Source organism: Salmo salar, chromosome ssa13 (genome assembly GCF_905237065.1).
Source record: "Salmo salar chromosome ssa13, Ssal_v3.1, whole genome shotgun sequence".
NCBI classification, from domain to species: Eukaryota; Metazoa; Chordata; class Actinopteri; order Salmoniformes; family Salmonidae; genus Salmo; species Salmo salar.
Genome location: NC_059454.1, coordinates 96,066,062 through 96,089,986, shown reverse-complemented (window position 1 = coordinate 96,089,986; position 23,925 = coordinate 96,066,062). Strand labels below are relative to the sequence as shown.

The window sequence follows — 23,925 nt, the reverse complement described above, 5'->3', positions numbered from 1 at the left end:
CTTGTGGCAACAGGTCACAAATCTTGCTGCTGTGATGGCACACTGTGGTATTGACACCAGAGCTTTGTAAATGAAAAGCGCTCTATAAATGTAAATTATTATTATTATTATGTTTGCCATCACTGCAAACTGTTTCTACATGATCAGTCTGACACAGGCCAGGACATCATTAGCATGAGACAGCCAGTCTGTCCCAAAGGAGACTAAAACAAATATGTTAAATCTTTCTCCCTTTGTCTTTTCACTCTGACTCTCCCTCCCTCCCCAGCCCAATGTCAGACAGAGATACAGTAGATAGTGTTCTGGGGAGAGGTAGAGAGTGTCGTTTGAGGACAGACACAGGATTCCCTATGTGTTGGCCACTATCCACGAGACCCAGTGTCTAGCCAACATCACACCCCTCTACCATCAAACCCACCAAGCTCATGGGCTATGACATACCAGAGGTGCACACAGAGAGAGATCCAATTAAATTACTAATATGTTATTTGTAATATGTCATTCTATGCACACACACACACACGAGTGCACACATGGTGCAGATCTGGTCGACCTTTAGCATTCAACATGTATGGTCATGAATTTGGCATTTATCCTTCAGCTGTTATTAACCCTCTCCCCCTCTCTTTATGTTCCCCGCCCCTCTGTCTCCTACTCCTCTTCTTCCTGTCTCCCCCTTATCATTCTCTTTCTCTCCATCCGTCTGTCCTCCTTCACTCTCCATTCTCTCTCTTGCTCTTTCTCTCCATCCCTCTGTCCTTCACTCTCCCTTCTCTCCTCTATCTTTCGCTCTCCCTCTCACTTCTCTCCTCTCTCTTTCTCTTTCTCTCTCCCTTATCTCTCCTCTCTCTCTGGCTCTCTTTCTCACCTCTCCCTCTCCCTTCTCTCTCGCTCTCTTTCTCTCCACCCCTCTGTCCTCCTTCACCCTCCCTTATCTCTCCTCTCTCTCACCAACCTCACCTCTAGACAGTGTTACTCTAAAATATGTCCCCACATGATTATGGGGTAAATCATTGTGAGTTTTTGACAGCTATTCCATCATGAGAGAAAAGAGAAACTATGCTCTTGCTAGTATAACTGTTCTTTTAAGCTTTACGTATCAGCCTCAAAGCCTTCCATCAAAATGTGTTTGGTTTGTGTGTAAAATCATGTTTTTTCAAACAAATTGCATGCTCCTTATGTAAAGTTGCATTCTTTCTCTGGTCTGTCCTGTTGTTCATTTTCATGTCACAGGTGTGTGTGTGTTGGCAGGAATGCATGCACCTTTGCTATAGGCTTTTCAAGGGGGCACTAATTCACTTGCATTTAATTCCCAAAGGAACATAATGCCAAGTCATTTAGGCAGCCAATGTGTAGCACTGCAGGGACTAGTGTAGCGTTGGAACTACTCTGTCATGGCCAATTAAAACCACAAGAGGGCCATAGACACACACCAGTGGAGGCTGGTGGGAGGAGCTAAAGGAGGACAGGCTCATTGAAATAGCTGGAATAAAAGGAACAGAGTCAAACGTGGTTTCCACATGTTTGATACTGTTCCATTTATTCCATTCCACTGACACACATCCTGTAGCAAGGCCATTCTTTGTTCAGATAGAATCAGTGAAGGAGCAGCCTCAGTAGCAGGTCAAGATGGTTATTTTGAGTAATGAAAGAACATGGCTGTGCTTTTGACTTGTGGATTATTGTATTCAGATTGTTTGGAGCAGAGTGATGCATGCAGCTGCATTGCACAGAGGGAAATAGAGAATAGGACTATAAATAGAAGGCTAGTAAATAGAAAGCAGTGGTCCCATATGGTATGATGGATAAAACCCTTGGGCACGCAGTTAGATACACATGATTGGTTTATGACCATGTGTCAAGGAATTATCATTAGGTTACAGCAATGAGTGTTACGCACCTGTCGGAAGAGGGAAGGCAACACCCTGCTACAACTCAACTCTCCGTGGGGTGAAAGAGGTATGGACTGTAGGTGTGAGTAAGGATGACAAAAGGCAGAGAACCATTTTACAGGGAATTTATTCCTTCGCACGGTAAGTTTAGGGAAAAGGGGTTGGACGGAACCAAAGCAAAGAAAGTAAATAAAAGCCCCCTCTCCTACCTTACCTGCCTACCCACTACTTACCTAACTAGCACCACCTGGTGCACTAACCAAAATACAGGGGATGGTCCCCCCAGGTCTTTCCTAGTCTGCATAGACAGAAACTACTACGGGTTATGTATGCCCGCGGGCCTCTTGCCTAAGCACTCCCTAGGTGCCTTCTCCTTCCCCCCTGGAAACAAATTAAACAGAATAACACAAATGTAAGAAATTCCAATAATCAAAACCACAGTTCTATATATACACACACACACACCTACACACACACACCTACCTACCTACCTACCTACCTACCTACCTACCTACCTACCTACCTACCTACCATCAGCAGCTACACAATACTTAAGAAACCTCTGAACAACACAGACTTAGCCATCAGACTTCTCTCTCAGCAATCCTCCCTCCCTCTGAACAACAGAACACTGGCTTATATAGCTGGAGAAGGAGTTGGTAATTGGAGACAGCTGCGTCCTGACGAGGAGGAGGGGTCAGCTCTCCAATCAGTAATGGGGCCGACCAATCAGCTGCTTGGAGAATTTCAGGAAGCCATTTCCTGAAATACATACAAATACACAAACCACAACACAGAAACTGGGGAACGTAACAATGAGGATGATCACCATCTTCACCTCCACCATCCTCATCCTCCTCATCACCAGTTAATTGTAGTAGAACAATAAATAGCACAAGTTTAAGCAACATCAAAATAAAAAATAAAAAAATCCAGGGGTAGGCTATAAACTCACAAGTAAGACACTACAAAGCATCTTCACTATTATCCCCGCTGTCATAGGGATCACCTCCACTCATCACAGAAGAACCCTTCATCCCCTGTGTAGGAGGGGTTTCCCTCCAGTGGGTATCCCGCCTGTGTCGTGTGGAATTACCTCTGTCTCCATTATTTTCCACTCCCAAGTAGCGCATCTCTCTCCCTCCCTCTGTTCCTCCGTTCAGCGCGCGACTGAGCGTGTGGGGGCAGAGTGCAGGGCTCGCAGCTTTAAATGAGTATGTCGCGTGCCAGTGAAGAGAGAATGTGTGTGTGTGTGGATCAGGGTGGAAGGAGCGCTTCTATAGAAGCACATAGCCAGGAGGACGCTTTTTAAAATATATTTCTCTCTCCACTGTCTTTTTATCTCATAGGCTACCACATCTCCAATCTCTCTGCCAGAGCAAGAAAAACACAAACTCTTCTGCTGGAGAAGGGTCAGGTATGAGATGAAATAATATTTTAACTGTTTGTGTTTGGTTGATTGAAAAAAAGATGACGGTAGATCAGAAGGAAGGACTCGACTAGAATTACTTAGCCAATATGGATTACATGACTCCATCATTCAGCATGTAATAATCACCATGTGCTATTTCTGAGAAAATGTGAAATCTTACACAGAATTTTTGGTGAACCAGTTAAGTGAAGCATAGACAATGACTTCTATTCATTCTGTTCATACTCCTTTTCCACTGTGTCATCACTACAGAACATCATCTATTACATCGAGCTGTCGTGACAGGAGAGGTTGATGTCTGTAACCTCAGCCTTCAGGCTCATGTGGAAATATTGGTTATTTAACCTCTTCTGGGAATACAGGGAGCAGAACAGGGTTCTCAGGGGGGCAATATACGAAGCACAGCTTTCCCTGCTGAGTTATCTTCAGGCCATATTCTCCCCCTTCCCTTCACTGTAGACTCACAGGTTAACTGTGCTGTGGTGTTAGTCTTACTTTTCATATGCTTTATTTATACAGGTTTTAGCGACTTATTTGCGAGCTGTCAAGCTGCAGTGAGAGAAAAGGCAAGACAATGACAAGTCAGCTACAGCAGAAACAGACTGGGAGTCAGGACGGACAGTGTGGAGTCTCTCCCCATCACAGACACGCACACACACGCACAGACACACACACACAGACACGCACACACACTAGCCAGTCTGTAAATGGGGTGACGGAGCCTTCAGTTGTTAACTATAACACATAGTTGCAGCAGAGAAAGTTCCAGATACAGAACAGTGTGAGAGCGAGGAGAACCAGAGAAAACATGTTTTCCTGTGTGTAGAGGTCATTGGTAAGGTTATGATTCCCTCCACAACATGGCTGCAGTATAGTGATCAGCTCTTATTCTTTACTTTACAATCCCCTGTGATATATATTATTGTCCACTGATCAGCCTCATTGTGTGTGTGTGTGTGTGTGTGTGTGTGTGTGTGTGTGTGTGTGTGTGTGTGTGTGTGTGTGTGTGTGTGTGTGTGTGTGTGTGTGTGTGTGGTGGTTGGTTGTGATGGGGAGGTAGGCTCTGACTTAGTTGCTGAGACTGACTGCTTACATCACTCACTCCACACTGCTGCTGAGCACCTGAACTATGACGATCTCAACCAGACATACAGCAAATGCACAGTATTTTCTCCCCTGGGGTAATCTACTAGAACATCAAGTTCCAGGGTAACAGAATGTCCTTAATACATTATATTGTCAGAAAGTCTCCAATCTTTGGCCTTGTCTTTGTATTGTTACTCCTGGCTGCTATGTAGCGCTCCTGTAACATTGTGTTCCTGTACTGGCACTGCTGCAGCCTGCAATATAGCGCTCCTGTAACAGTGTGTTCCTGTATTGGCACTGTTTCAGCCTGCAATATAGTGCTCCTGTAACATTGTGTTCCTGTATTGGCACTGTGTCAGCCTGCAATATAGCGCTCCTGTAACATTGTGTTCCTGTATTGGCACTGCTGCAGCCTGCAATATAGCGCTCCTGTAACATTGTGTTCCTGTATTGGCACTGTTTCAGCCTGCAATATAGCGCTCCTGTAACATTGTGTTCCTGTATTGGCACTCTTTCAGTCTGCAACATAGCGCTCCTGTAACATTGTGTTCCTGTATTGGCACTGCTGCAGCCTGCAATATAGTGCTCCTGTAACATTGTGTTCCTGTACTGGCACTGCTGCAGCCTGCAATATAGCGCTCCTGTAACATTGTGTTCCTGTATTGGCACTGCTGCAGCCTGCAATATAGTGCTCCTGTAACATTGTGTTCCTGTATTGGCACTGCTGCAGCCTGCAATATAGCGCTCCTGAACATTGTGTTCCTGTATTGGCACTGTTTCAGCCTGCAATATAGCGCTCCTGTAACATTGTGTTCCTGTATTGGCACTGCTGCAGCCTGCAATATAGCGCTCCTGTAACAGTGTGTTCCTGTATTGGCACTGCTGCAGCCTGCAATATAGTGCTCCTGTAATAGTGTGTTCCTGTACTGGCACTGTTTCAGCCTGCAATATAGTGCTCCTGTAACATTGTGTTCCTGTACTGGCACTGCTGCAGCCAGCAATATAGTGCTCCTGTAACATCGTGTTCCTGTATTGGCACTGTTTCAGTCTGCAGTATAGCGCTCCTGGAGAAGCAGTAAATGTGGCCCATTACTATGCAGTAAAACAACCAAGAGATGATTTGAAATAGTTTCACAACAGGAAAATAAGACAGTGCTGCTGGACTTAATTGCGATCTGCTGTGGACATGTATCACCATAGAAAGTAATTAGGATGGTGAGATGTAAAAGTGGGTGTCTGCCGTAATTGTGTATGAGAGCATGATGTCTGGTTTGGTTCTGTCTGTATACTCTCCATCTGTAGATGATGTTAAGCTATGAAGGATGTAGCACTCAGGCATGTTGTCATGCCTAACATGCTATCAGTCAGTACTCCATTACTACTGCAGTGCAGTTATAGATTACTACTGCTGCTACTACTACTACTACTACTACTACTACTACTACTACTACTACTACTACTACTACAACTACTACTACAACTACTACTACTACTACAGCTACTACTACTACTACTACTACTACTACTACTACTATTAGTGCTACTACTACTACAGTGCTACTACTACTACTACAGTACTACTACTACTGCTGCTACTACTACTACAGTACTACTACTACTGATGCTACAACTACTAATACAACTACTACAGTAGTACTACTACTACTACTACTACTACTACTACTACTACTACAGAACTACGACTGTTGCTACTACTACTACTACTACTACTACTACTACTACTACTACTACTACTAATACAGAACTACTACTACTGCTACTACTACTACATTTACATTGTACATGTTAGTCATTAAGCAGACACTCTTATCTAGACCAACATCAAGTTAGTGCATTCATCTTAAGATAAATAGGTGAGACAACCACATATCATTCTTCCTAAATTGGCAAAGTCGGTGCTAATAGGACTTTTTTTCTACTACTACTAATTATTATACTACTAATTCTACTAGTACTACTACTACTAATTCTACTACTACTACTACTACTACTATACTACTATTACTACTACTTTTCTATTACCACTACTACTAGTACTATGACTACTACTAGTACTACGACTACTACTATACTGTCCACTACTATTATTAATTATACTACTACTACTAATACAACTACTGTACTACTACTACTACTACTACTACTACTACTACTACTAATCAAATTGTATTCTTTAAATGCTTTGTAAAAAACAGGTGTGGACTAACAGTGAAATGCCTAAAAAAAAATATTAAATGCGTACTTACGGGCCCTTCCTAACAACGCAGAGAGAAAGAAAATAGAGAAGTAATAAATACACAGTGAGTAACGATAACTTAGTTATACACTACATGACCATAAGTATGTGGACACCTGCTTGTCTAACATCTCATTCAAAAATCATGGGCATTAATATGGAGTTGGTCCCCCCTTTGCTGCTATAACAGCCTCCACTCTTCTGGGAAGGCTTTCCACTAGATGTTGGAACATTACTGCGGGGACTTGCTTCCATTCACCCATAAGAGCATTAGTGAGGTTGGGCACTGATGTTGGGCGATTAGGCCTGGCTCGCAGTCGGCGTTCCAATTAATCTCAAAGTTGTTCGATGGGGTTGAGGTCAGGGCTCTGTGCAGGCCAGTCAAGTTCTTCCACACCGATCTCGACAGATCCTTTCTGTATGGACCTCGCCTTGTGCACGGGGGCATTGTCATGCTGAAACAGGAAAGGGCCTTCCCCAAACTGTTGCCAGAAAGTCAGAATCACAGAATCGTCTAGAAAGTTATTGTATGCTGTAGCGTTAAGACTTCCCTTCACTGGAACTAAGGGGCCCGAACCATGAAAAACAGCTACAGACCATTATTCCTCCTCCACCAAGCTTTACAGTTGGCACAATGCATTCGGGCAGGTAGCGTTCTCCTGGCACCCGCCAAACCCAGATTTGTTTAGTGTCCCGCTCCTTGAAAGCTGCAGCCCTAGCCTTTAGCTCAGTATGGATGTTGCCTGTAATCCATGGCTTCTGGTTGGGATATGTACATATAGTCACTGTCGGGATGACGTCTTCGATGCACTTATTAATGAAGCCGGTGACTGATGTGGTCAACTCCTCAATGCCATCAGATGAATCTTGGAACATATTCCAGTCTGTGCTAGTGAAACAGTCCTGTAGCTTAGCATCCGCTTCATCGGACCACTTCCGTATTGGGTGCGTCACTGGTACTTCCTGTTTGAGTTTTTGCTTGTAAGCAGGAATCAGGAGGATAGAGTTATGGTCAGATTTGCCAAATGGAGGGCAAGGGAGAGCTTTGTATGCTTTTCTGTTTGTGAAGTAAAGGTGGTCTAGAGTACTACTACTGCTGATACTACTACTACTACTGCTACTACTAATACTAGTACTGCTGCTGCTATTACTACAAATACTACTAATAATAATACTGCTACTACTAATAATACTACTAATACTACTAATACTGATGCTACTACTACGACTACTACTACTACTGTAGACTCTCATACTACCATTATAACTACTCGCACTTCTGTATTGTCATGCCTCCGTATAGGCTGCTGCAGCTTTGCCCCCTTATCTTCTCCATCTCAGCAGAATACAGTGGAGTGTGAAAGCTTTATGCTGTAGGTTACACACACACACACACACACACACACACACACACACACACACACACACACACACACACACACACACACTTATGTAGAAGAGAATGGGAAAGGATGATCTGCCACCATTGCTCATTCAGACCTTAACAGACAGAAATGTCTCCATGATGATAAATGGAGGTCAGGGTTGGTGTCAACTGAATTCCAACCAAATCCATTTAACCAATCATCTCAACTTTAATGAATTGGACTGTTTCCCATTGCTTTCAATTAGGATTTTCCACCTCAGTTCATCCAGGATATTTGAATGCCTTTTTCCTCAGTTTGACACAGTTGGAACCTATAGTAATTGACTTCCTGTGTGAACAGAGGTGATTGATTACCAATGCATCATGAGTATGTTTGGAGTGTGTATAGCCGTGAAGGGGGTTGTGTGTGTGTGTGTGTTAGTGGTAGCAGATGGTATAGTTTGTGTTTGATGCTGAATCAGGTGGTTTCATATCCCTAGTGAATACTAAAGCATGTCCATTCCCTCTGAGTTACTGTTAATATGTTTTATGTCAGTCGTCCCCTGGCTTGGAAAATGAATGTGTTTATAAGAGACCTGAGCGGAATGTTGATGCTGCATGGCCTACACAGAAGAATCTGAGAGAGAGGATAGAATTACACACAGATCCAAATAAACTGGATTGAAATATAGCAACATAAAGAACGGGTAACACTTTATTTGGATAATCAATCTGGAGATGCTCTACAGACTATCTACTAACCCTAACCTTAACCCTTATCCAAACCCCAAACTTTATCCTAGCCCTAATCCTAACCTTAACCCTTACCCTTAATCTATACATTACCCTATCCCTAACCCTAACCTTGGCAAGCAGTTGCTTATCAACAGATAGTTTGTTGATAGTATGACCATCTTTAGAGCATCTACAGATGGACTGTCTGGACTATCAAAATTAAGTGTGACCAAAGAACACTTATGGGCAGAACATCTTTGACAAATAATTCCTGTATTGAACACCCCATGTCTTACAGAGATATACCATACTGGTTCTGAGAACTATCCTTCAAGGGTGACCAACTCTCGTCCTGAAGAGCTACTTGGTATGCATGAACGTGCACGACGTTTGCTCCCATGAGTAGGGTTTGACCATCTCTAAATACACTAAACAAAATACAATTTTGCATGTTGGAATACAGCCACTGAGTTAAGTGGCAGTTTGGAGATAAGGGGAACAGGTGGAAGAATGAAGATGAGAGGAAGAGGGGGATGAGTGGAGGTGTGTGAAGGAGGGAGAAGGTGAAGGAGTGAAGACAGGGGAATAAACACCTCCTTTCTTGTCTGAAGATGTGTCCCTGGAGAGGTAGTGGACACCCACTCCTGACCTTCCTCCTCTCCTTTATCTGACCACCTCCTCAGGTCATACTACCTGTGATTGTAGAAGGGCTGTCTGTCTGTCTGAGAGAGAGAGGTAGAGTGAGTGGGAGAAAGAGAGAGAGAGGGGAGAGAGAAAAAGAGAGAGAGTGAAGCAAGAGGGGAGAGAGAGAGCGAGAGGGGAGAAAGAGTGGTAGAGAAAGAGTGGTAGAAGAGAGAGAGAGAGAGAGAGAGAGAGAGAGAGAAAGAGAGAGAGAGAGCATTAATTAGCCTAAGGCCTATGTTGCTGTTGTGGCATACAAACTTCTGCCCCTGGTGTATCACACACCCATACTATCTCACTCTCTCAGCATATGGGTACTGTAGCCTTCCCTCTGCTAATGAAGAGGGCTGTGAACTCCCTTGGCCCCCACCCCAAACCCCGAACACACACATACTCATACACGGGTGGTCAGACAGGCACGAGCGCAGAGAGAGAGAGAGAGAGAGAGCGAGAGGGAGTGAGAGACGCACACTCACATGTACACAGTATGTGTTCTCTCCCTCCCCCATGTACAACCCTCTGATGTCAATGCGTAGTACCAGGATCTAAAAGCCGTCTATTCTTATAAACATGTTTGTTAGCTGTCTTCTCCTTTAGTGCACTGAAGTAGATGTGTGTGTGCCGTCACCTCCTGTCACCAACTGAGTAAGATATTTCTCCACAGCACTGCCACATAAGATATTTTAACTTGTCTGTGTGTGTATGTGTGTGCTTGTGCTTTCTGCAGAGTTAACACTTAGTGTTTATCTGTGTTTGCGTCATAAGACTCGTGTGCATGCGTGTGTGTGTGTGTGTGTGTGCATGCTTGTGCATATGCGCGTGTGTGTGTAACCACAGAGAGTCATCAACAGGGATAGAAGGAGGTGATGTGGAGAGCTCTAAGATTTATAATCTGCTTCCAGTGAGAGAGTGAAGAGGAGGAGAGGAGATGAGGAGAGGAAAGAGGGTGGAGATAGAAGGATGGAGAGAAATGGAATCCTAAGGGAATGGAATTCTGTAGAATGTTCTGTGTTCCAGAAATGACTCCTACTAGACCAGGATATAATATCACAAGCAGAGAATCCAAGACAAGTGGTGTGGCAAATAAGGTTCCCAAGGGGGCAAAAAGAAAAACAAAGCTAAAGAAATGTAATAAAAAAGGTGGAATACCTTCAGAATATACTGTGTATATACACTCAGTGGCTAATTTATTAGGTACAGACCCCCCTTTGCCTCCAGAACAGCCGGAATTCTTCGGGGCGTGGACACGTTGCTCAATTGGTATCAGGAGACCTAACGTGTGCCAGGAAAACATTCCCCGCACCATTACACCACCACCACCAGCATGTACCGTTGACACCAGGCAGGATGGGGCCATGGACTCATGCTGTTTACACCAAATCCTGACTCTGCCATCAGCATGACGCAACAGGAACAGGGATTGGTTTGCCCTGGCAATGTTTTCTCATCCCTCAATTGTTCAGTGTTGGTGATCGAGTGCCCACTGGAGCTGCTTCTTCTTGTGTTTAGCTGACAGGAGAGGACCCCGGTGTGGTCGTCTGCTTCAATTGCCCATCTGTGACAAGGATCGACGAGTTGTGCATTCTGAGATGCCGTTCTCAACACCACTGGTGTACTGCATCTATTTGTCTGCTTCTCGCCCGCCTGTTAGCTTGCACTATTCTCGCCATTCTCCTTCGACCTCTCATCAACGAGCTGTTTTCGACCCACAGGACTGCTGCTGACTGGATGCTTTTTGTTTGTCGCACCATTCTCAGTAAACCCTAGACACTGTCGTGTGTGTAAATCCCAGGAGGCCGGCCTGCCTGCTTTATATAGCAAGCCACAGCCACGTGACTCATTGTCTGTAAGAGCGAACCATTTTCGTGAACAGGGTGGTGTACCTAATAAACTGGCCACTGAGTGATCATACACTGACTATACAAAACATTAAAAACACCTGCTCTTTCCATGACATAGACTGACCATATTAATCTAGGTAAAAGCTATGATCCTGTCACGGTTGTCGTTGGTAATGGAGGACCAAAACGCAGCAGGTATGTGTAAGCTCATCTTGACATTTAATAAACTCAGAATGAACGTACAAAAATAACAAAAAAGAACAACCGATCAACAAAACAGTCTGACAAGGCTAAACACAGAACAATCTCCCACAAATACACAGACAAACACACCCAACTAATATAGGACTTCCAATCAAAGGCAACACCACACAGCTGCCTTCAATTGGAAGTCCACCCCAATTAACTCAACATAGAAATAGATCAACCAGACTACACATAGAAATACAACATAGACCATAACTCAAAACCCGGAAATAATAAATCAAACGCCCTCCTAACTAACACACCACCCTGAACCACATAAAACAAATACCCTCTGCCACGTCCTGACCAAACTAAAATGACAATTAACCCTTATACTGGCCAGGACGTGACAGATCCCTTATTGATGCCACTTGTTAAATCCAATTCCATCAGTGTAGATGAAGGGGAGGAAACTGGTTAAAGAATCATTTTTAAGCCTTGAAACAATTGAGACATGGCTTGTGTATGTGTGCCATTCAGAGGGTGAATGAGCAAGACAAAAACTGTAAGTGCCTTTGGACGGTATAAGGTAGTAGCTTACCAGGCACACCGGTGTGTGTCAAGGGGGGGGGGTTTCAGCTCAATTTTAGGTTGGTGTTCCTAATGTTTGGTAGACGTAGTGTATATCACAGGAGGCTGGTGAGGGGAGTACAGCTCATAATAATGGCTGGAATGGAGTGAATGGAATGGTAACAACCACATGGAAACCATGTGTTTGACACCATTCCATTTATTCTGTTCCAACCATTACTATGAGCCCGTCCTCCCCCAATTAAAGTGCCACCTTTGATATAGTACTAGTCAAAAGTTTGGACTCACCTACTCATTCAAGGGATTTTCTTTATTTTTACTATTTTCTACATTGTAGAATAATAGTGAAGACATCAAAACTATGAAATAACACATACGGAATCATGTAGTAACCAAAAAAGTGTTATATATTTTATATTTGAGGTTCTTCAATGTAGCCACCGTTTGCCTTGATGACAGCTCTGCACACTCTTGGCGTTCTCTCAACCAGCTTCATGAGGTAGTCACCTGGAATGCATTTCAATTGACAGGTGTGCCTTGTTAAAAGTTAATTTGTGGAATTTCTTTTCCTTCTTAATGTGTTTGTAGCCAATCAGTTGTGTTGTGACAAAGCAGGGTGGTATACAGAAGATAGCCCTATTTGGTAAAAGACCAAATCCATATTATGGCAAGAACAGCTCAAATAAGCAAAGAGAAACAACATTCCATCATTACTTTAAGACTTGAAGGTCAGTCAATCCAGAAAATGTCAAGAACTTTGAACGTTTCTTCAAGTACAGTCGCAAAAACCATCAAGCGCTATGATGAAACTTTCTCTCATGAGGACCGCCACAGGAAAGGAAGACCCAGTGTTACCTCTGCTGCAGAGGATACATTCATTAGAGTTAACTGCACCTCAGATTGCAGCCCAAATAAATGCTTCACAGATTTCAAGTAATAGACACATCTTAACATCAAATGTTCAGAGGAGACTGTGTGAATCAGGCCTTCAAGAAACTACTACTAAAGGACACCAATAAGAAGAAGAGACTTGCTTGGGCCAAGAAACACGAGCAATGGACATTAGACTGGTGGAAATCTGTCCTTTGGTCTGATGAGTCCAGATTTGAGATTTTTGGATCCAACCGCCCTGTGTTTGTGAGACGCAGAGTAAGTCAACGGATGATCTCCGCATGTGTGGTTCCCACCATGAAGCATGGAGGAGGAGGTATGATGGTATGGGGGTGCTTTGCTGGTGACACTGTCAGTGATTTATTTAGAATTCAAGGCCCACTTAACCAGCATGGCTAACACAGCATTCTGCAGAGATACGCCATCCCATCTGGTTTGCGCTTAGTGGAACTATAATTGGTTTTTCAACAGGACAATGACCCACACACACACCTCCAGGCTGTGTAAGGGCTATTTTACCAAGAAGGAGAGCGATAGAGTGCTACATCAGATGACCTGGCCTCCACAATTGAGATTGTTTGGGATGAGTTGGACCGCAGAGTGAAGGAAAAGCAGCGAACAAGTGCTCAGCATATGTGTGGGAACTGTCATGCCCTGATCTGTTTCACCTGTCCTCGTGCTTGTCTCCACCCCCTCCAGGTGTCGCTTATTATCCCCGGTGTATTTATCCCTGTGTTTCCTGTTTCTCTGTGCCAGTTCGTCTTGTTTGTCAAGTCAACCAGTGTTTTTGTGTCTCAGCTCTTGCTTTTCCCAGTCTCTCTTTTTCGCCCTCCTGATTTTGACCCTTGCCTGTCCTGACTTTGATCCCGCCTGCCTGACCACTCTGCTTGTCCCTGACCTCGAGCCTGCCTATCGCCTGGTACTGTTTGGACCTGGTTTATGAACTTTCGCCTGTACCCGACCTGCCTTTTGCCTACCCCTCTTGTTATAATAAATATCAGAGCTCAACCATCTGCCTCCTGTGTCTGCATTTGGGTCTCACCTTGTGCCCTTATAGGAACTCCTTCAAGGCTGTTGGAAAAGCATTCCTCATGAAGCTGGTTGAGAGAATGCCAAGAGTGTGCAAAGCTGTCATCAAGCTACTTTGAAGAATCTCAAATATAAAATATATTTGGATTTGTTTAACACTTTTTTGGTTACTACATGATTCCATATGTGTTCTTTCATAGTTAAGATGTCTTCACTACTTTTCTACAATGTAGAAATTGTAAAAATAAAGAAAAACTCTTGAATGAGTAGGTGTGTCCAAACTTTTGAATGTAACTGTATGTATAAACCAGAGATTTTTCGGAAGCTGTTGGGATTCTTCAGGCATTGGAAAATCCATTGAATTAGAACTGATTGGAGTGGGAATACCCCTCCTGCTAATTCTAATTCTATGAATGCAGCATTCCCTGCTTGATAGAACGACAGTCTCATCTCAAATTATGTAGAAAATGATGAATAACTGCAGCTGTTTATGCATGAAATCATACATTCTCCAAATTATGACATGGAATGGAGTTTGATGTCCTATTTCCACGGCATTTGTCTATGAATTCTAATGTGAGATGTAAAGAAACGAGAGACACACAGGACGATGACGCGGGTATGACATGGGATGAACACACACACACACACACACACACACACACACACACACACACACACACACACACACACACACACACACACACACACACACACACACCAGGGAACAGCACACACTATCTTGTAGACATAAAATGCTTCAATGTGCAGCTGGACTGCAGTTCCCTGGGCTGTGTGTGTGTGTGTGCTTTTCCCTGGGCTGTGTGTGTGTGTGTGTGTGTGTGTGCTTTTCCCTGGGCCAGTGAAAGTGTCAGTCAGTAGATGCATGGTGACAGGTCCTCTTTCTCAGCTCGCTGTGTGTGGGTGTTGTGTGTCCAGGGGGAGGTGTGCTGATATGTGTGGGTGTGTGTGTGTGTGTTTGTATGTCTGTGACAGCAGCTGCAGAGGCCTGCAGTGGACAGACAGACACACACACACCACACAGCATGTTGTTTAAAAACCACCTGGCTCTTTAATCTCCTAATCAGACTCAAACCAGATGTGAACTGAAAACTGTTTTTGTTTTGTTATGTTTGGAAAGGGAGAAAAATCTAACTTTCTGGACAGTTTTCATTCTCCTTCCCCAGATGAAATAATTTTCTACTGTCAACAAGCACACACACACCAGTCCCTATTTCACCCAGCCATGTTTTTAGAAAAGTGTGAGTCAAACAGAAGTCTTTCTGGTGACAAGTGTCCTTTGAGTGGGTCAGCAGAGAAGAGGTGTAGATTGAAAAGAGTTCCCATCAACCCTCAGGGACACACACACACACACACACACACACACTGTTGTTTTTAATATCATGTTTACTTTCAGGTTCTCCAACATTCTTACTTCCTTTAGTCACAGGACTGGCTTTGATCTCAGCCCCGTTAGTCCTGCACACTGTCTGTATGTGTGTGTATGTGTGTGTGTGTGTGCATGCGTGCGTGCGTGCAAGTGTTTATATGCAAACCACTCAGAGCAAACTCATTTCACTTTGGTGTGTACGTGTGTTTGTTCAGCTTTGGGTGGGAGATTTTACATGTGAAGCAGCTGATGAGAGGAGGGGAGAGGTCGAGAGGAGGAGAGGAGGGGAGAGGGGTTGAATGAGCCACAATGTAGCTGGAGGTGAGTATATAACCATGGTAGTATGATAGTGTGTGTCAGGGTAGGAGGGTGTCAGTGAAGCTGATGTAATGTCGTGTGTGTTCTGTACACGGAGCTACTGTGGGCAGGGCTCACCTCTATAGAACATGGTCTGTAATCCTTGTAACCATTTCAAGGGGAACTTGTCATATTGTTCATGAGATATCAAGCCATTCGAAGGCTGCCACCACAGATATTACAAAATATACGAATCTCTTCTTCTCTCCATCTGCACCATTCTATGGTTGTAGACTGATGTCATACAGTGTGTGTGTCTGTGATAATGAGTGATGACACATGGGGTGAGAGTGTCACGCCATTCTTGAACATTCCGTATCTCCCTGACCCCTCCCCTGACTTCGCCCCCTCAGCCCACCAATGTCACACAAGCACACGCATGCATGCACACACACACGGTGACAGCAATCAGTCATGTTGCCATGCCGCCGGCTGTCACAGCAACCCCTGACATTTCCAATCATCAGGGAGAGAACATTTGTGACAGTACAGAAAGAATAGAGGGGAGAGAGAGGGAGGAGAGAAAGATGGAGGGGAGAGAATGAGTAAGAAAGAGAGAGAGAAAGTGAGAAACACACATCAGAATCAAGTCAACCGTCGCCTCTGGAGTGATCTGTACTCAGGGTTCAATACTACTGTGCATTACTCAGGGTTCAATAACCTGCTACCAGGAACTGAAAATGCCTCTAGATGTTTTCACTGAACAAGGAACAGAGGCACACATCATTATCATCGGCTAGATTAGAGCACTGTCAACTAGAATATCTACAGCAGTGGATCCTTTAGGTCAGTGTATTTCAGTGTTTGCTGCGGGTCACCAGGATCAGGGTTGAGACAGACAGGACTGATGCATCTGTAGCGAGTTAAGTTCACTCTACAGCTAGCTTGAAATGTCGCCGATGGAACTAACTAATTGGTACTTTTGTATAGCTCAATCAGTTGGTACCCTGTCAAGGAGGACGTTCACGTGTGTCTGCGAGCAGAGGTTCCCTGGTTTGAGCCCGGTATGGGGATAGGACAGCGTTTCCCAAATGAGGGGTCGCGACTGTCACGTCCTGACCAGTATAGAGGATTATTTGTATTATTTGGTCAGGGCGTGGCAGAGGTATGTTTGTTTTGTATGGTGGGTTTTTTTTGTGTATAGCTTAGAGGGGTGTGTTATTTATGTGTTCTGGGGTTTTGTGGTGTATGTTTTTGTATGAGTAGGTTCTAGGTTAAGTTTTCTATGTGCAGGTTTGGTTGCTGGACTCTCAATTGGAGGCAGGTGTTTCTAGTTGCCTCTGATTGGGAGTCCTATAAGTAGGTATGTGTTTTGTTTGTCACTTGTGGGTAGTTGTATATTAGCACTGCTTTTGTTTAGCCTGCTACACTGTTCCTGTCGTGAGTTTTGTTTATTGTTTTTCCTCGTGGTCACATTTAAAATAAATTATGATGAGCACGCAATCCGCTGCATATTGGTCCACTTTGTCCGACAGCGATTTCAACATATCTTCTGACGAAAAGGTTTGTGACAGCGACCCTGATCCTGGTGACCCGCAGCAAACACTATAATACACTGATTTGAAAATGGTGTCTTGAGGAAAAACTCTGAATAAAAACAATAATTGCTCTTGGTTCATAGAATATTATGACCTCATAACTGAAAGATAAGACTCTCAGGAACACGTATGTCTTCTGTTTCCCTCTACAATGCCCACAAAGCCTCATTAGAACAGAGTGGAGTGGACAAGACCAGGCGCTAAATCAGGCGGCATTTTCTGAGCTAAACTGACCAAGACGCACCAACAACAACACATAAAACCTCACATAATTCAGCCTAAAAACAATGTAAATTTCTCTCAACCAGTGGCATATGGGCTTTTTAGGTGAGAGCTGATGCTGCCCTGTGATAAGCAGTGCCCACTTTGTCTAAGGCAGGGGCACTAAATATTTTGCTTGTCCATTCCCAGCGCACCTCTCCAGGTTCCAGGTTCTGTTGGAGAGACGCATTGCTGCGGCAATCCACCAATGTTCCGTCCAAAAAATGTATCTAACATAAATCATGTAGCAGATCTAGGATATGGTAGAAATAATATGTGGCCTCCTGAGTGGCGCAGTGGTCTAAGACACCTCTCCCGAGTCCAGCGATGGGACAAGACTGTAACTACCAATTGGATACCACGAAATTGGGGAGAAAAAGGGGTATAAGAAAAGAAAAATGTCTATGTGGTCTGTTCTGTAGCCTAGAGGCTGGAGATAAAATGGATGACAATGTAAAGAAACAGACACTTTTTACATCATGCAGGATTCTCCCATCAAATAGCCTCACCTACAGTAAATGGCGCTCAATAAAATAAAACATTTACTGTCATGTTATCAAACAACATATCCTAAAAACAGGACAGGTCAAAGTAGAATGGACACTATGGAATGGACCATAACAACTGTTGGCCAGGAGTTCCACCCCATTGTCATGATCAGTGGTTTCAAATTTGTATCCATAATTTTTTGGGGACAAGCTGATTATAGCAAAAAATAACATACTTCTACATTTCCCACTGTGTCAACACATTGCAAATATGCTCATGATAACTCCTGATAAAGTTGGGTAGCTGATATTCAGAGCCTAAATAGCCAAATTGATGAGTCACAGGAATCAGGACTAATAAAGCCAGTCCAATGGCCTGTTTTACAAACAGTGGGCCTACCACATGGATGGGCATTCATAACATTCCATTGCGGCGACATGGTAGGCTACACCACAGTAAACATGAGCCGACGTCTTTTGGACGTCTTTTTTTGGTGTTTTATAAATGGTAGGATTACCACATAGATGGGCATTCATAAAATAATTTAACAGGCAGTACTGTGGGCTACACCTCAGTAAACACGGACCGACAGCGAAGCATTTTGGACATCTTCTTTTTGGTGCAGTCCGGACTGGTTTTGATTTCCACATCCACGGACATTTTTGGTCTGGTCTGGACCAAATCTGATGTTACAGTTTTTCTCAGTCGCTTTGGTGCATTTTTCACATCATCCCTAACATGTGCAAAATAATAAGTGCATTTCTCAGAACAATTTGTACAAACTGCAATATACAATAGATGTGTTTCTAAAGCTAGTCAGTCACTAAAAATCCTTAGTACATCTCTCAAAAGTAAATATTCATGCCAATGATCATGTCAGTGTCATCAGAATGATAAGTCATTGAGTCATTGTTCACGAACAAGGTCGTCAAAATGTTTAGGCATGTTGTCAATGGAACTGTGTACTTTGACAGTATTACCTGATGTAAACTTAGGCTACAGTTTGGATGACAGTTACTGTATTGAAAATGCACAAGGCTGCACTTCTACGGCATATATCAATTTCAACAGTACTATTTACATATTACTGTATGTGGGTTATTGATTGAAAGAGACTGGACAACCCGAGGGGCACAAAGGAAAAAAAACTACATTAGAAAGAAACACAGGAAACCACCCCTAAGGCACAACTTTGCCCGCAGCACTGTTCTAGTGCTGTCTCTACACATCCAGACGTTCCTGTCTGTCGGCCCACATATTCTCATCACACCGGATATTTTCCCTTCCAATGCAACGTGGAAAGAATCTTCTGGAATGCCTTATCCATCCTCTGCAGGCGTCTACTGTGATGTCCTCACATGCTGCATCCATTGCAGCCAGCAGGGTCATCTGTGTGTGTGGCTGACGACCTTCCACCTCCATGCTGAAAAGAACTCCTCAATTGGGTTAAGGAATGGTGAATAAGGTGGGAGGAATTCTATGAGCATCCTCGGGTGGGTCACAAACCATTGCCTTATGATGTTTGATCGATGGAAACTCACATTACCACAAATGACCACATACTTTGGCAAATCCTCTCTAAACAGACCCCTCTCATCATCAGGGATGAGAGCCCTGTAGAGTCTCTAAAAAGTTGAGTAGATGCTGGGTGTTATATGGCCCTATAAGGGGGATATGGGTTAGGACACCATGCTCTGAAATAGCAGCACACATGGTGATATTTCCTCCCCGTTGGCCTGGCAAATCCACAGTAGCTCTGTGACCGATGATATTCCGACCCCGCCTTCTGCATCTGGTCAGGTTGAAGCCAGCCTCATCCACGTATACAAAGTTGTGAGAGGGTTCACTTGATTCCAACTCCATTATACGCTATATCCCAGAACACACAGTTGAATTTGTTTTGGTAAGGAAGAGTGACATAAAATGTACATATATTGCATGTTCCTTCCACAGCAATGGAAATGTGTGCAGTTTATGCTTACTGTACTAAGTATCACTATAAAATGTTGCTGTAAAGTAGTTACATAGATATGTTTTACCTGTACATACTGGTAGCGTAGCTCCTTAACTCTGTCCTCATTCCTTTGGAATGGTACACGGTACAGCTGTTTCATACTCATCTGGTTTCTATGCAGCACCCTGTCGATGGTTGAGATGCTAACCGTATGGATGTTTTCAAAGACATCGTTGTCTTCTATAATGGTCCTTTGTATTTCCCTGAGTCTCATGGCATTGTTTGCTCGGACCATGGTGCAAATAGCCTCCTCCTGTTGAGGTGTGAAAAGGCGTCCTCTGCCACCGGTTTGAGGTAATCTTGCAGTCCTGTGTGGGGAAAAATGCAGTGATGCATCGCACACTTTCACATAGACAAAAACTATGCGAACACACATTTTACTGTAAAACATACAGGTGGGTGCATGTAATGTGCAGTATGTATCTGTATAGAGTATATTTCTGTATGCTGTGAAATACAAGTGGACTACTGTAATATGAAGCATTGTAGGAAGTATACAGTATACTGCTTATATACAGTAACTGTGCACTGTACATTGGTGGACATACCTGTTCTCTCTTCGAAACGTTTGAACTATTGAGGACACGGTTGATCTGGACACGGTTGACACGGCTGCACCCTTCGACCCGCCTCAGCCATTGTAAGGCCATGATTGACAACATGGTCTACAATAGTGGCCCTTATGTCATCAGATATGCGCCTATGTCCTCTTCTGCCTCTTCCTCTGTTTTGCCTTCCACCACGCATCCTTGCTCCTCTTCTTCCTCCTCTTGGCTGTTGACCCTGTTCGTTTCCTGGTCCATCCATTATTGGAAAATTGCAACTCAGTGTTGTGGTCTGTCTATATATGCTTGCCAATTGATTCTTCATGAGATGCACCTTTGAGCAATTTAGACAACTGGTTGATTGTTGGTTGAACTAACACTTTACATTCCTTCATGAGTGAGGGTCCATTTCACCTGCACCATTCATCAATTCACGTTTTTGTACAAAAGGTCTAATAGAAATGTGTAAAACTATGCTTGACAGTTTATGACAAATAGTTCAACAATTTTGCATGTAATGGCTTATGCAAGGAACTAATGCCTAGATGTTTTGAGGGGTAAGACTATTCAACAGAGAACCATCTACTATATTTTGATCAACATGACATGAGCAATTGAAAATGTGGAAAAAAGCTGACACTTGTACATTATCAATTGCAATATGTACAAAAGCAATTGCAATTTGTTCAAAGGAATAAGAAATTGCTTTAATGATGTGCACAAGTGACTAGATGATTTGGAATTTGTACAAGTAGTATCAAGAATGGCACTTTTGATCTAAGAAATGCACCAAAGCGACTGAGAAAAACTGTAAGTATTGTTGACCGGCAAATTCTACCGGTTCCTTAAGTGTGTCCCTGCTCCGTCTGTCAGGTCAGTCAGCAGGATGTACCAGCATGGTGGAGGTCATGGAGGAGGTCCTCAGGAGGTGGCGCTAACAGACGAAGAGAAGGAGATCATCAACAGTGTTCTGGCTCGGGCTGAGACCATGGAGGCCATGGAGCAGGAGAGGATCGGGTGAGACAGACAGAGAGAGTGAGGAACGAGAACGAGAGAGAAATAGAAAACTGTGTGTGCATGCGTGTGTGTGTATGTATGTGTGTGTGTGTGTATACTGTGTGATATCTCCTCTCTAGGCGGTTGGCGACCTGTCTGGACAGTCTGTGTCCTTTGTGTGTGTGTGTGTGTGTGTGTGTACTGCAGGCGTTTTGCCACTAGGTTGGACAGTATGAAGAAGATGGCGTGTGGAGATGGTCAGTCTCGTTGTCTGCTGTGTGGAGAGACGTTTGGACAGCAGGGAGTCACCTCTGTACTCTGTTCCCACTGCAAGAAGGTAACAAACACACCTACCTACAGAGACTACTACAACACATTGACTGGGTAAACTACTGTAACTCCTATATCTCCTGAAACTCCTATATCTCTTGTAACTCCTATATCTCCTGAAACTCCCATATCTCCTGTAACTCCTATATCTCCTGTAACGCCCGTATCTCCTGTAACTCCTATATCTCCTGTAACTCCTATACTGTAACTCCTGGATCTCCTGTAACGCCCGTATCTCCTGTAACTCCTGTAACTCCTATAACTCCTGTAACTCCTGTATCTCCTGTAACTCCTGTAACACCTGTAACTCCTGGATCTCCTGTAACTCCTGGATCTCCTGTAACTCCTATATCTCCCGTAACTCCTGTAACCAGTGGTGGAAAAAGTACCAAATGTTCATACTTGAGTAAAAGTAAAGATCCCTTAAAAGAAAATGACTCAAGTAAAAGTGAAAGTCACCCAGTAAAACACTACTTGAGTAAAAGTCTAAAAGTATTTAGTTTTAAATATACTTAAGTACCAAAAGTTCGCCTCCTGAGTGGCGCAGTGGTCTAAGGCACTGCATTGCAGTGCTAGCTGGGCCACTAGAGTCCAGGCTCTGTCGCAGCCGGCCGTGACCGGGAGACCCATGGGGCGGCGCACAATTGGCCCAGCGTCATCAGGGTTAGGGGAGGGTTTGGCCAGCAGGGATGTCCTTGTCCCATCGCGCACTAGCGACTCCTGGCGGGCCGGGCGCAATGCATGCTGACACGTTTGCCAGGTTTACGGTGTTTCCTCCAACACATTGGTGCGGCTGGCTTCCGGGTTAAGTGGGCATTGTGTCAAGAAGTAGTGCGGTTTGGTTGGGTTGTGTTGCAGCGATGAGACAAGACTGTAACTACCGATTGGATACCACGAAGTTGGGGAGAAAAAGGGGTAAAAAATAAATAAACAAATTAATAATAATAAGTATCAAAAGTAAATGTAATTGCTAAAATATACTTAACTGTAAAAGGTAAAAGTATAAATCATTTTAAATTCCTTATATTAACCAAACCAGATGGCACCATTTTCTTGTTTTTTAAACGCAGATCAAGCAGTAGGGATGACCTAACTGTTGACCTAACTGTGTGTTTGGTGAGTCCACCAGATCAAGCAGTAGGGATGACCTAACTGTTGACCTAACTGTGTGTTTGGTGAGTCCACCAGATCAAGCAGTAGGGATGACCTAACTGTTGACCTAACTGTGTGTTTCGTGAGTCCACCAGATCAAGCAGTAGGGATGACCTAACTGTTGACCTAACTGTGTGTTTAGTGAGTCCACCAGATCAAGCAGTAGGGATGACCTAACTGTGTGTTTAGTGAGTCCACCAGATCAAGCAGTAGGGATGACCTAACTGTTGACCTAACTGTGTGTTTAGTGAGTCCACCAGATCAAGCAGTAGGGATGACCTAACTGTGTGTTTGGTGAGTCCACCAGATCAAGCAGTAGGGATGACCTAACTGAAGACCTAACTGTGTGTTTCGTGAGTCCACCAGATCAAGCAGTAGGGATGACCTAACTGTGTGTTTGGTGAGTCCACCAGATCAAGCAGTAGGGATGACCTAACTGTGTGTTTGGTGAGTCCACCAGATCAAGCAGTAGGGATGACCTAACTGTGTGTTTGCTGAGTCCACCAGATCAAGCAGTAGGGATGACCTAACTGATGACCTAACTGTGTGTTTGGTGAGTCCACCAGATCAAGCAGTAGGGATGACCTAACTGATGACCTAACTGTGTGTTTAGTGAGTCCACCAGATCAAGCAGTAGGGATGACCTAACTGTGTGTTTGGTGAGTCCACCAGATCAAGCAGTAGGGATGACCTAACTGTGTGTTTGCTGAGTCCACCAGATCAAGCAGTAGGGATGACCTAACTGTTGACCTAACTGTTTGGTGAGTCCACCAGATCAAGCAGTAGGGATGACCTAACTGATGACCTAACTGTGTGTTTAGTGAGTCCACCAGATCAAGCAGTAGGGATGACCTAACTGTTGACCT

General features: G+C 43.9%; 1 protein-coding gene across 1 annotated transcript in view; it reads left to right on the top strand.

Moving 5' to 3' along the window:
- Positions 1–3,013: 3,013 nt before the first annotated feature.
- The window catches only part of rph3aa (rabphilin 3A homolog (mouse), a), a 39,341-nt gene continuing 18,429 nt past the window's right edge, over positions 3,014–23,925 (top strand). Inside the window, exons 1-3 of the mRNA XM_045692471.1 lie at positions 3,014–3,309; positions 21,455–21,598; positions 21,785–21,914. Of these exons, the coding sequence (XP_045548427.1) occupies positions 21,468–21,598; positions 21,785–21,914 (261 nt within the window). The 5' untranslated portion in view covers positions 3,014–3,309; positions 21,455–21,467. The remainder of the gene's footprint in view (positions 3,310–21,454; positions 21,599–21,784; positions 21,915–23,925) is intronic.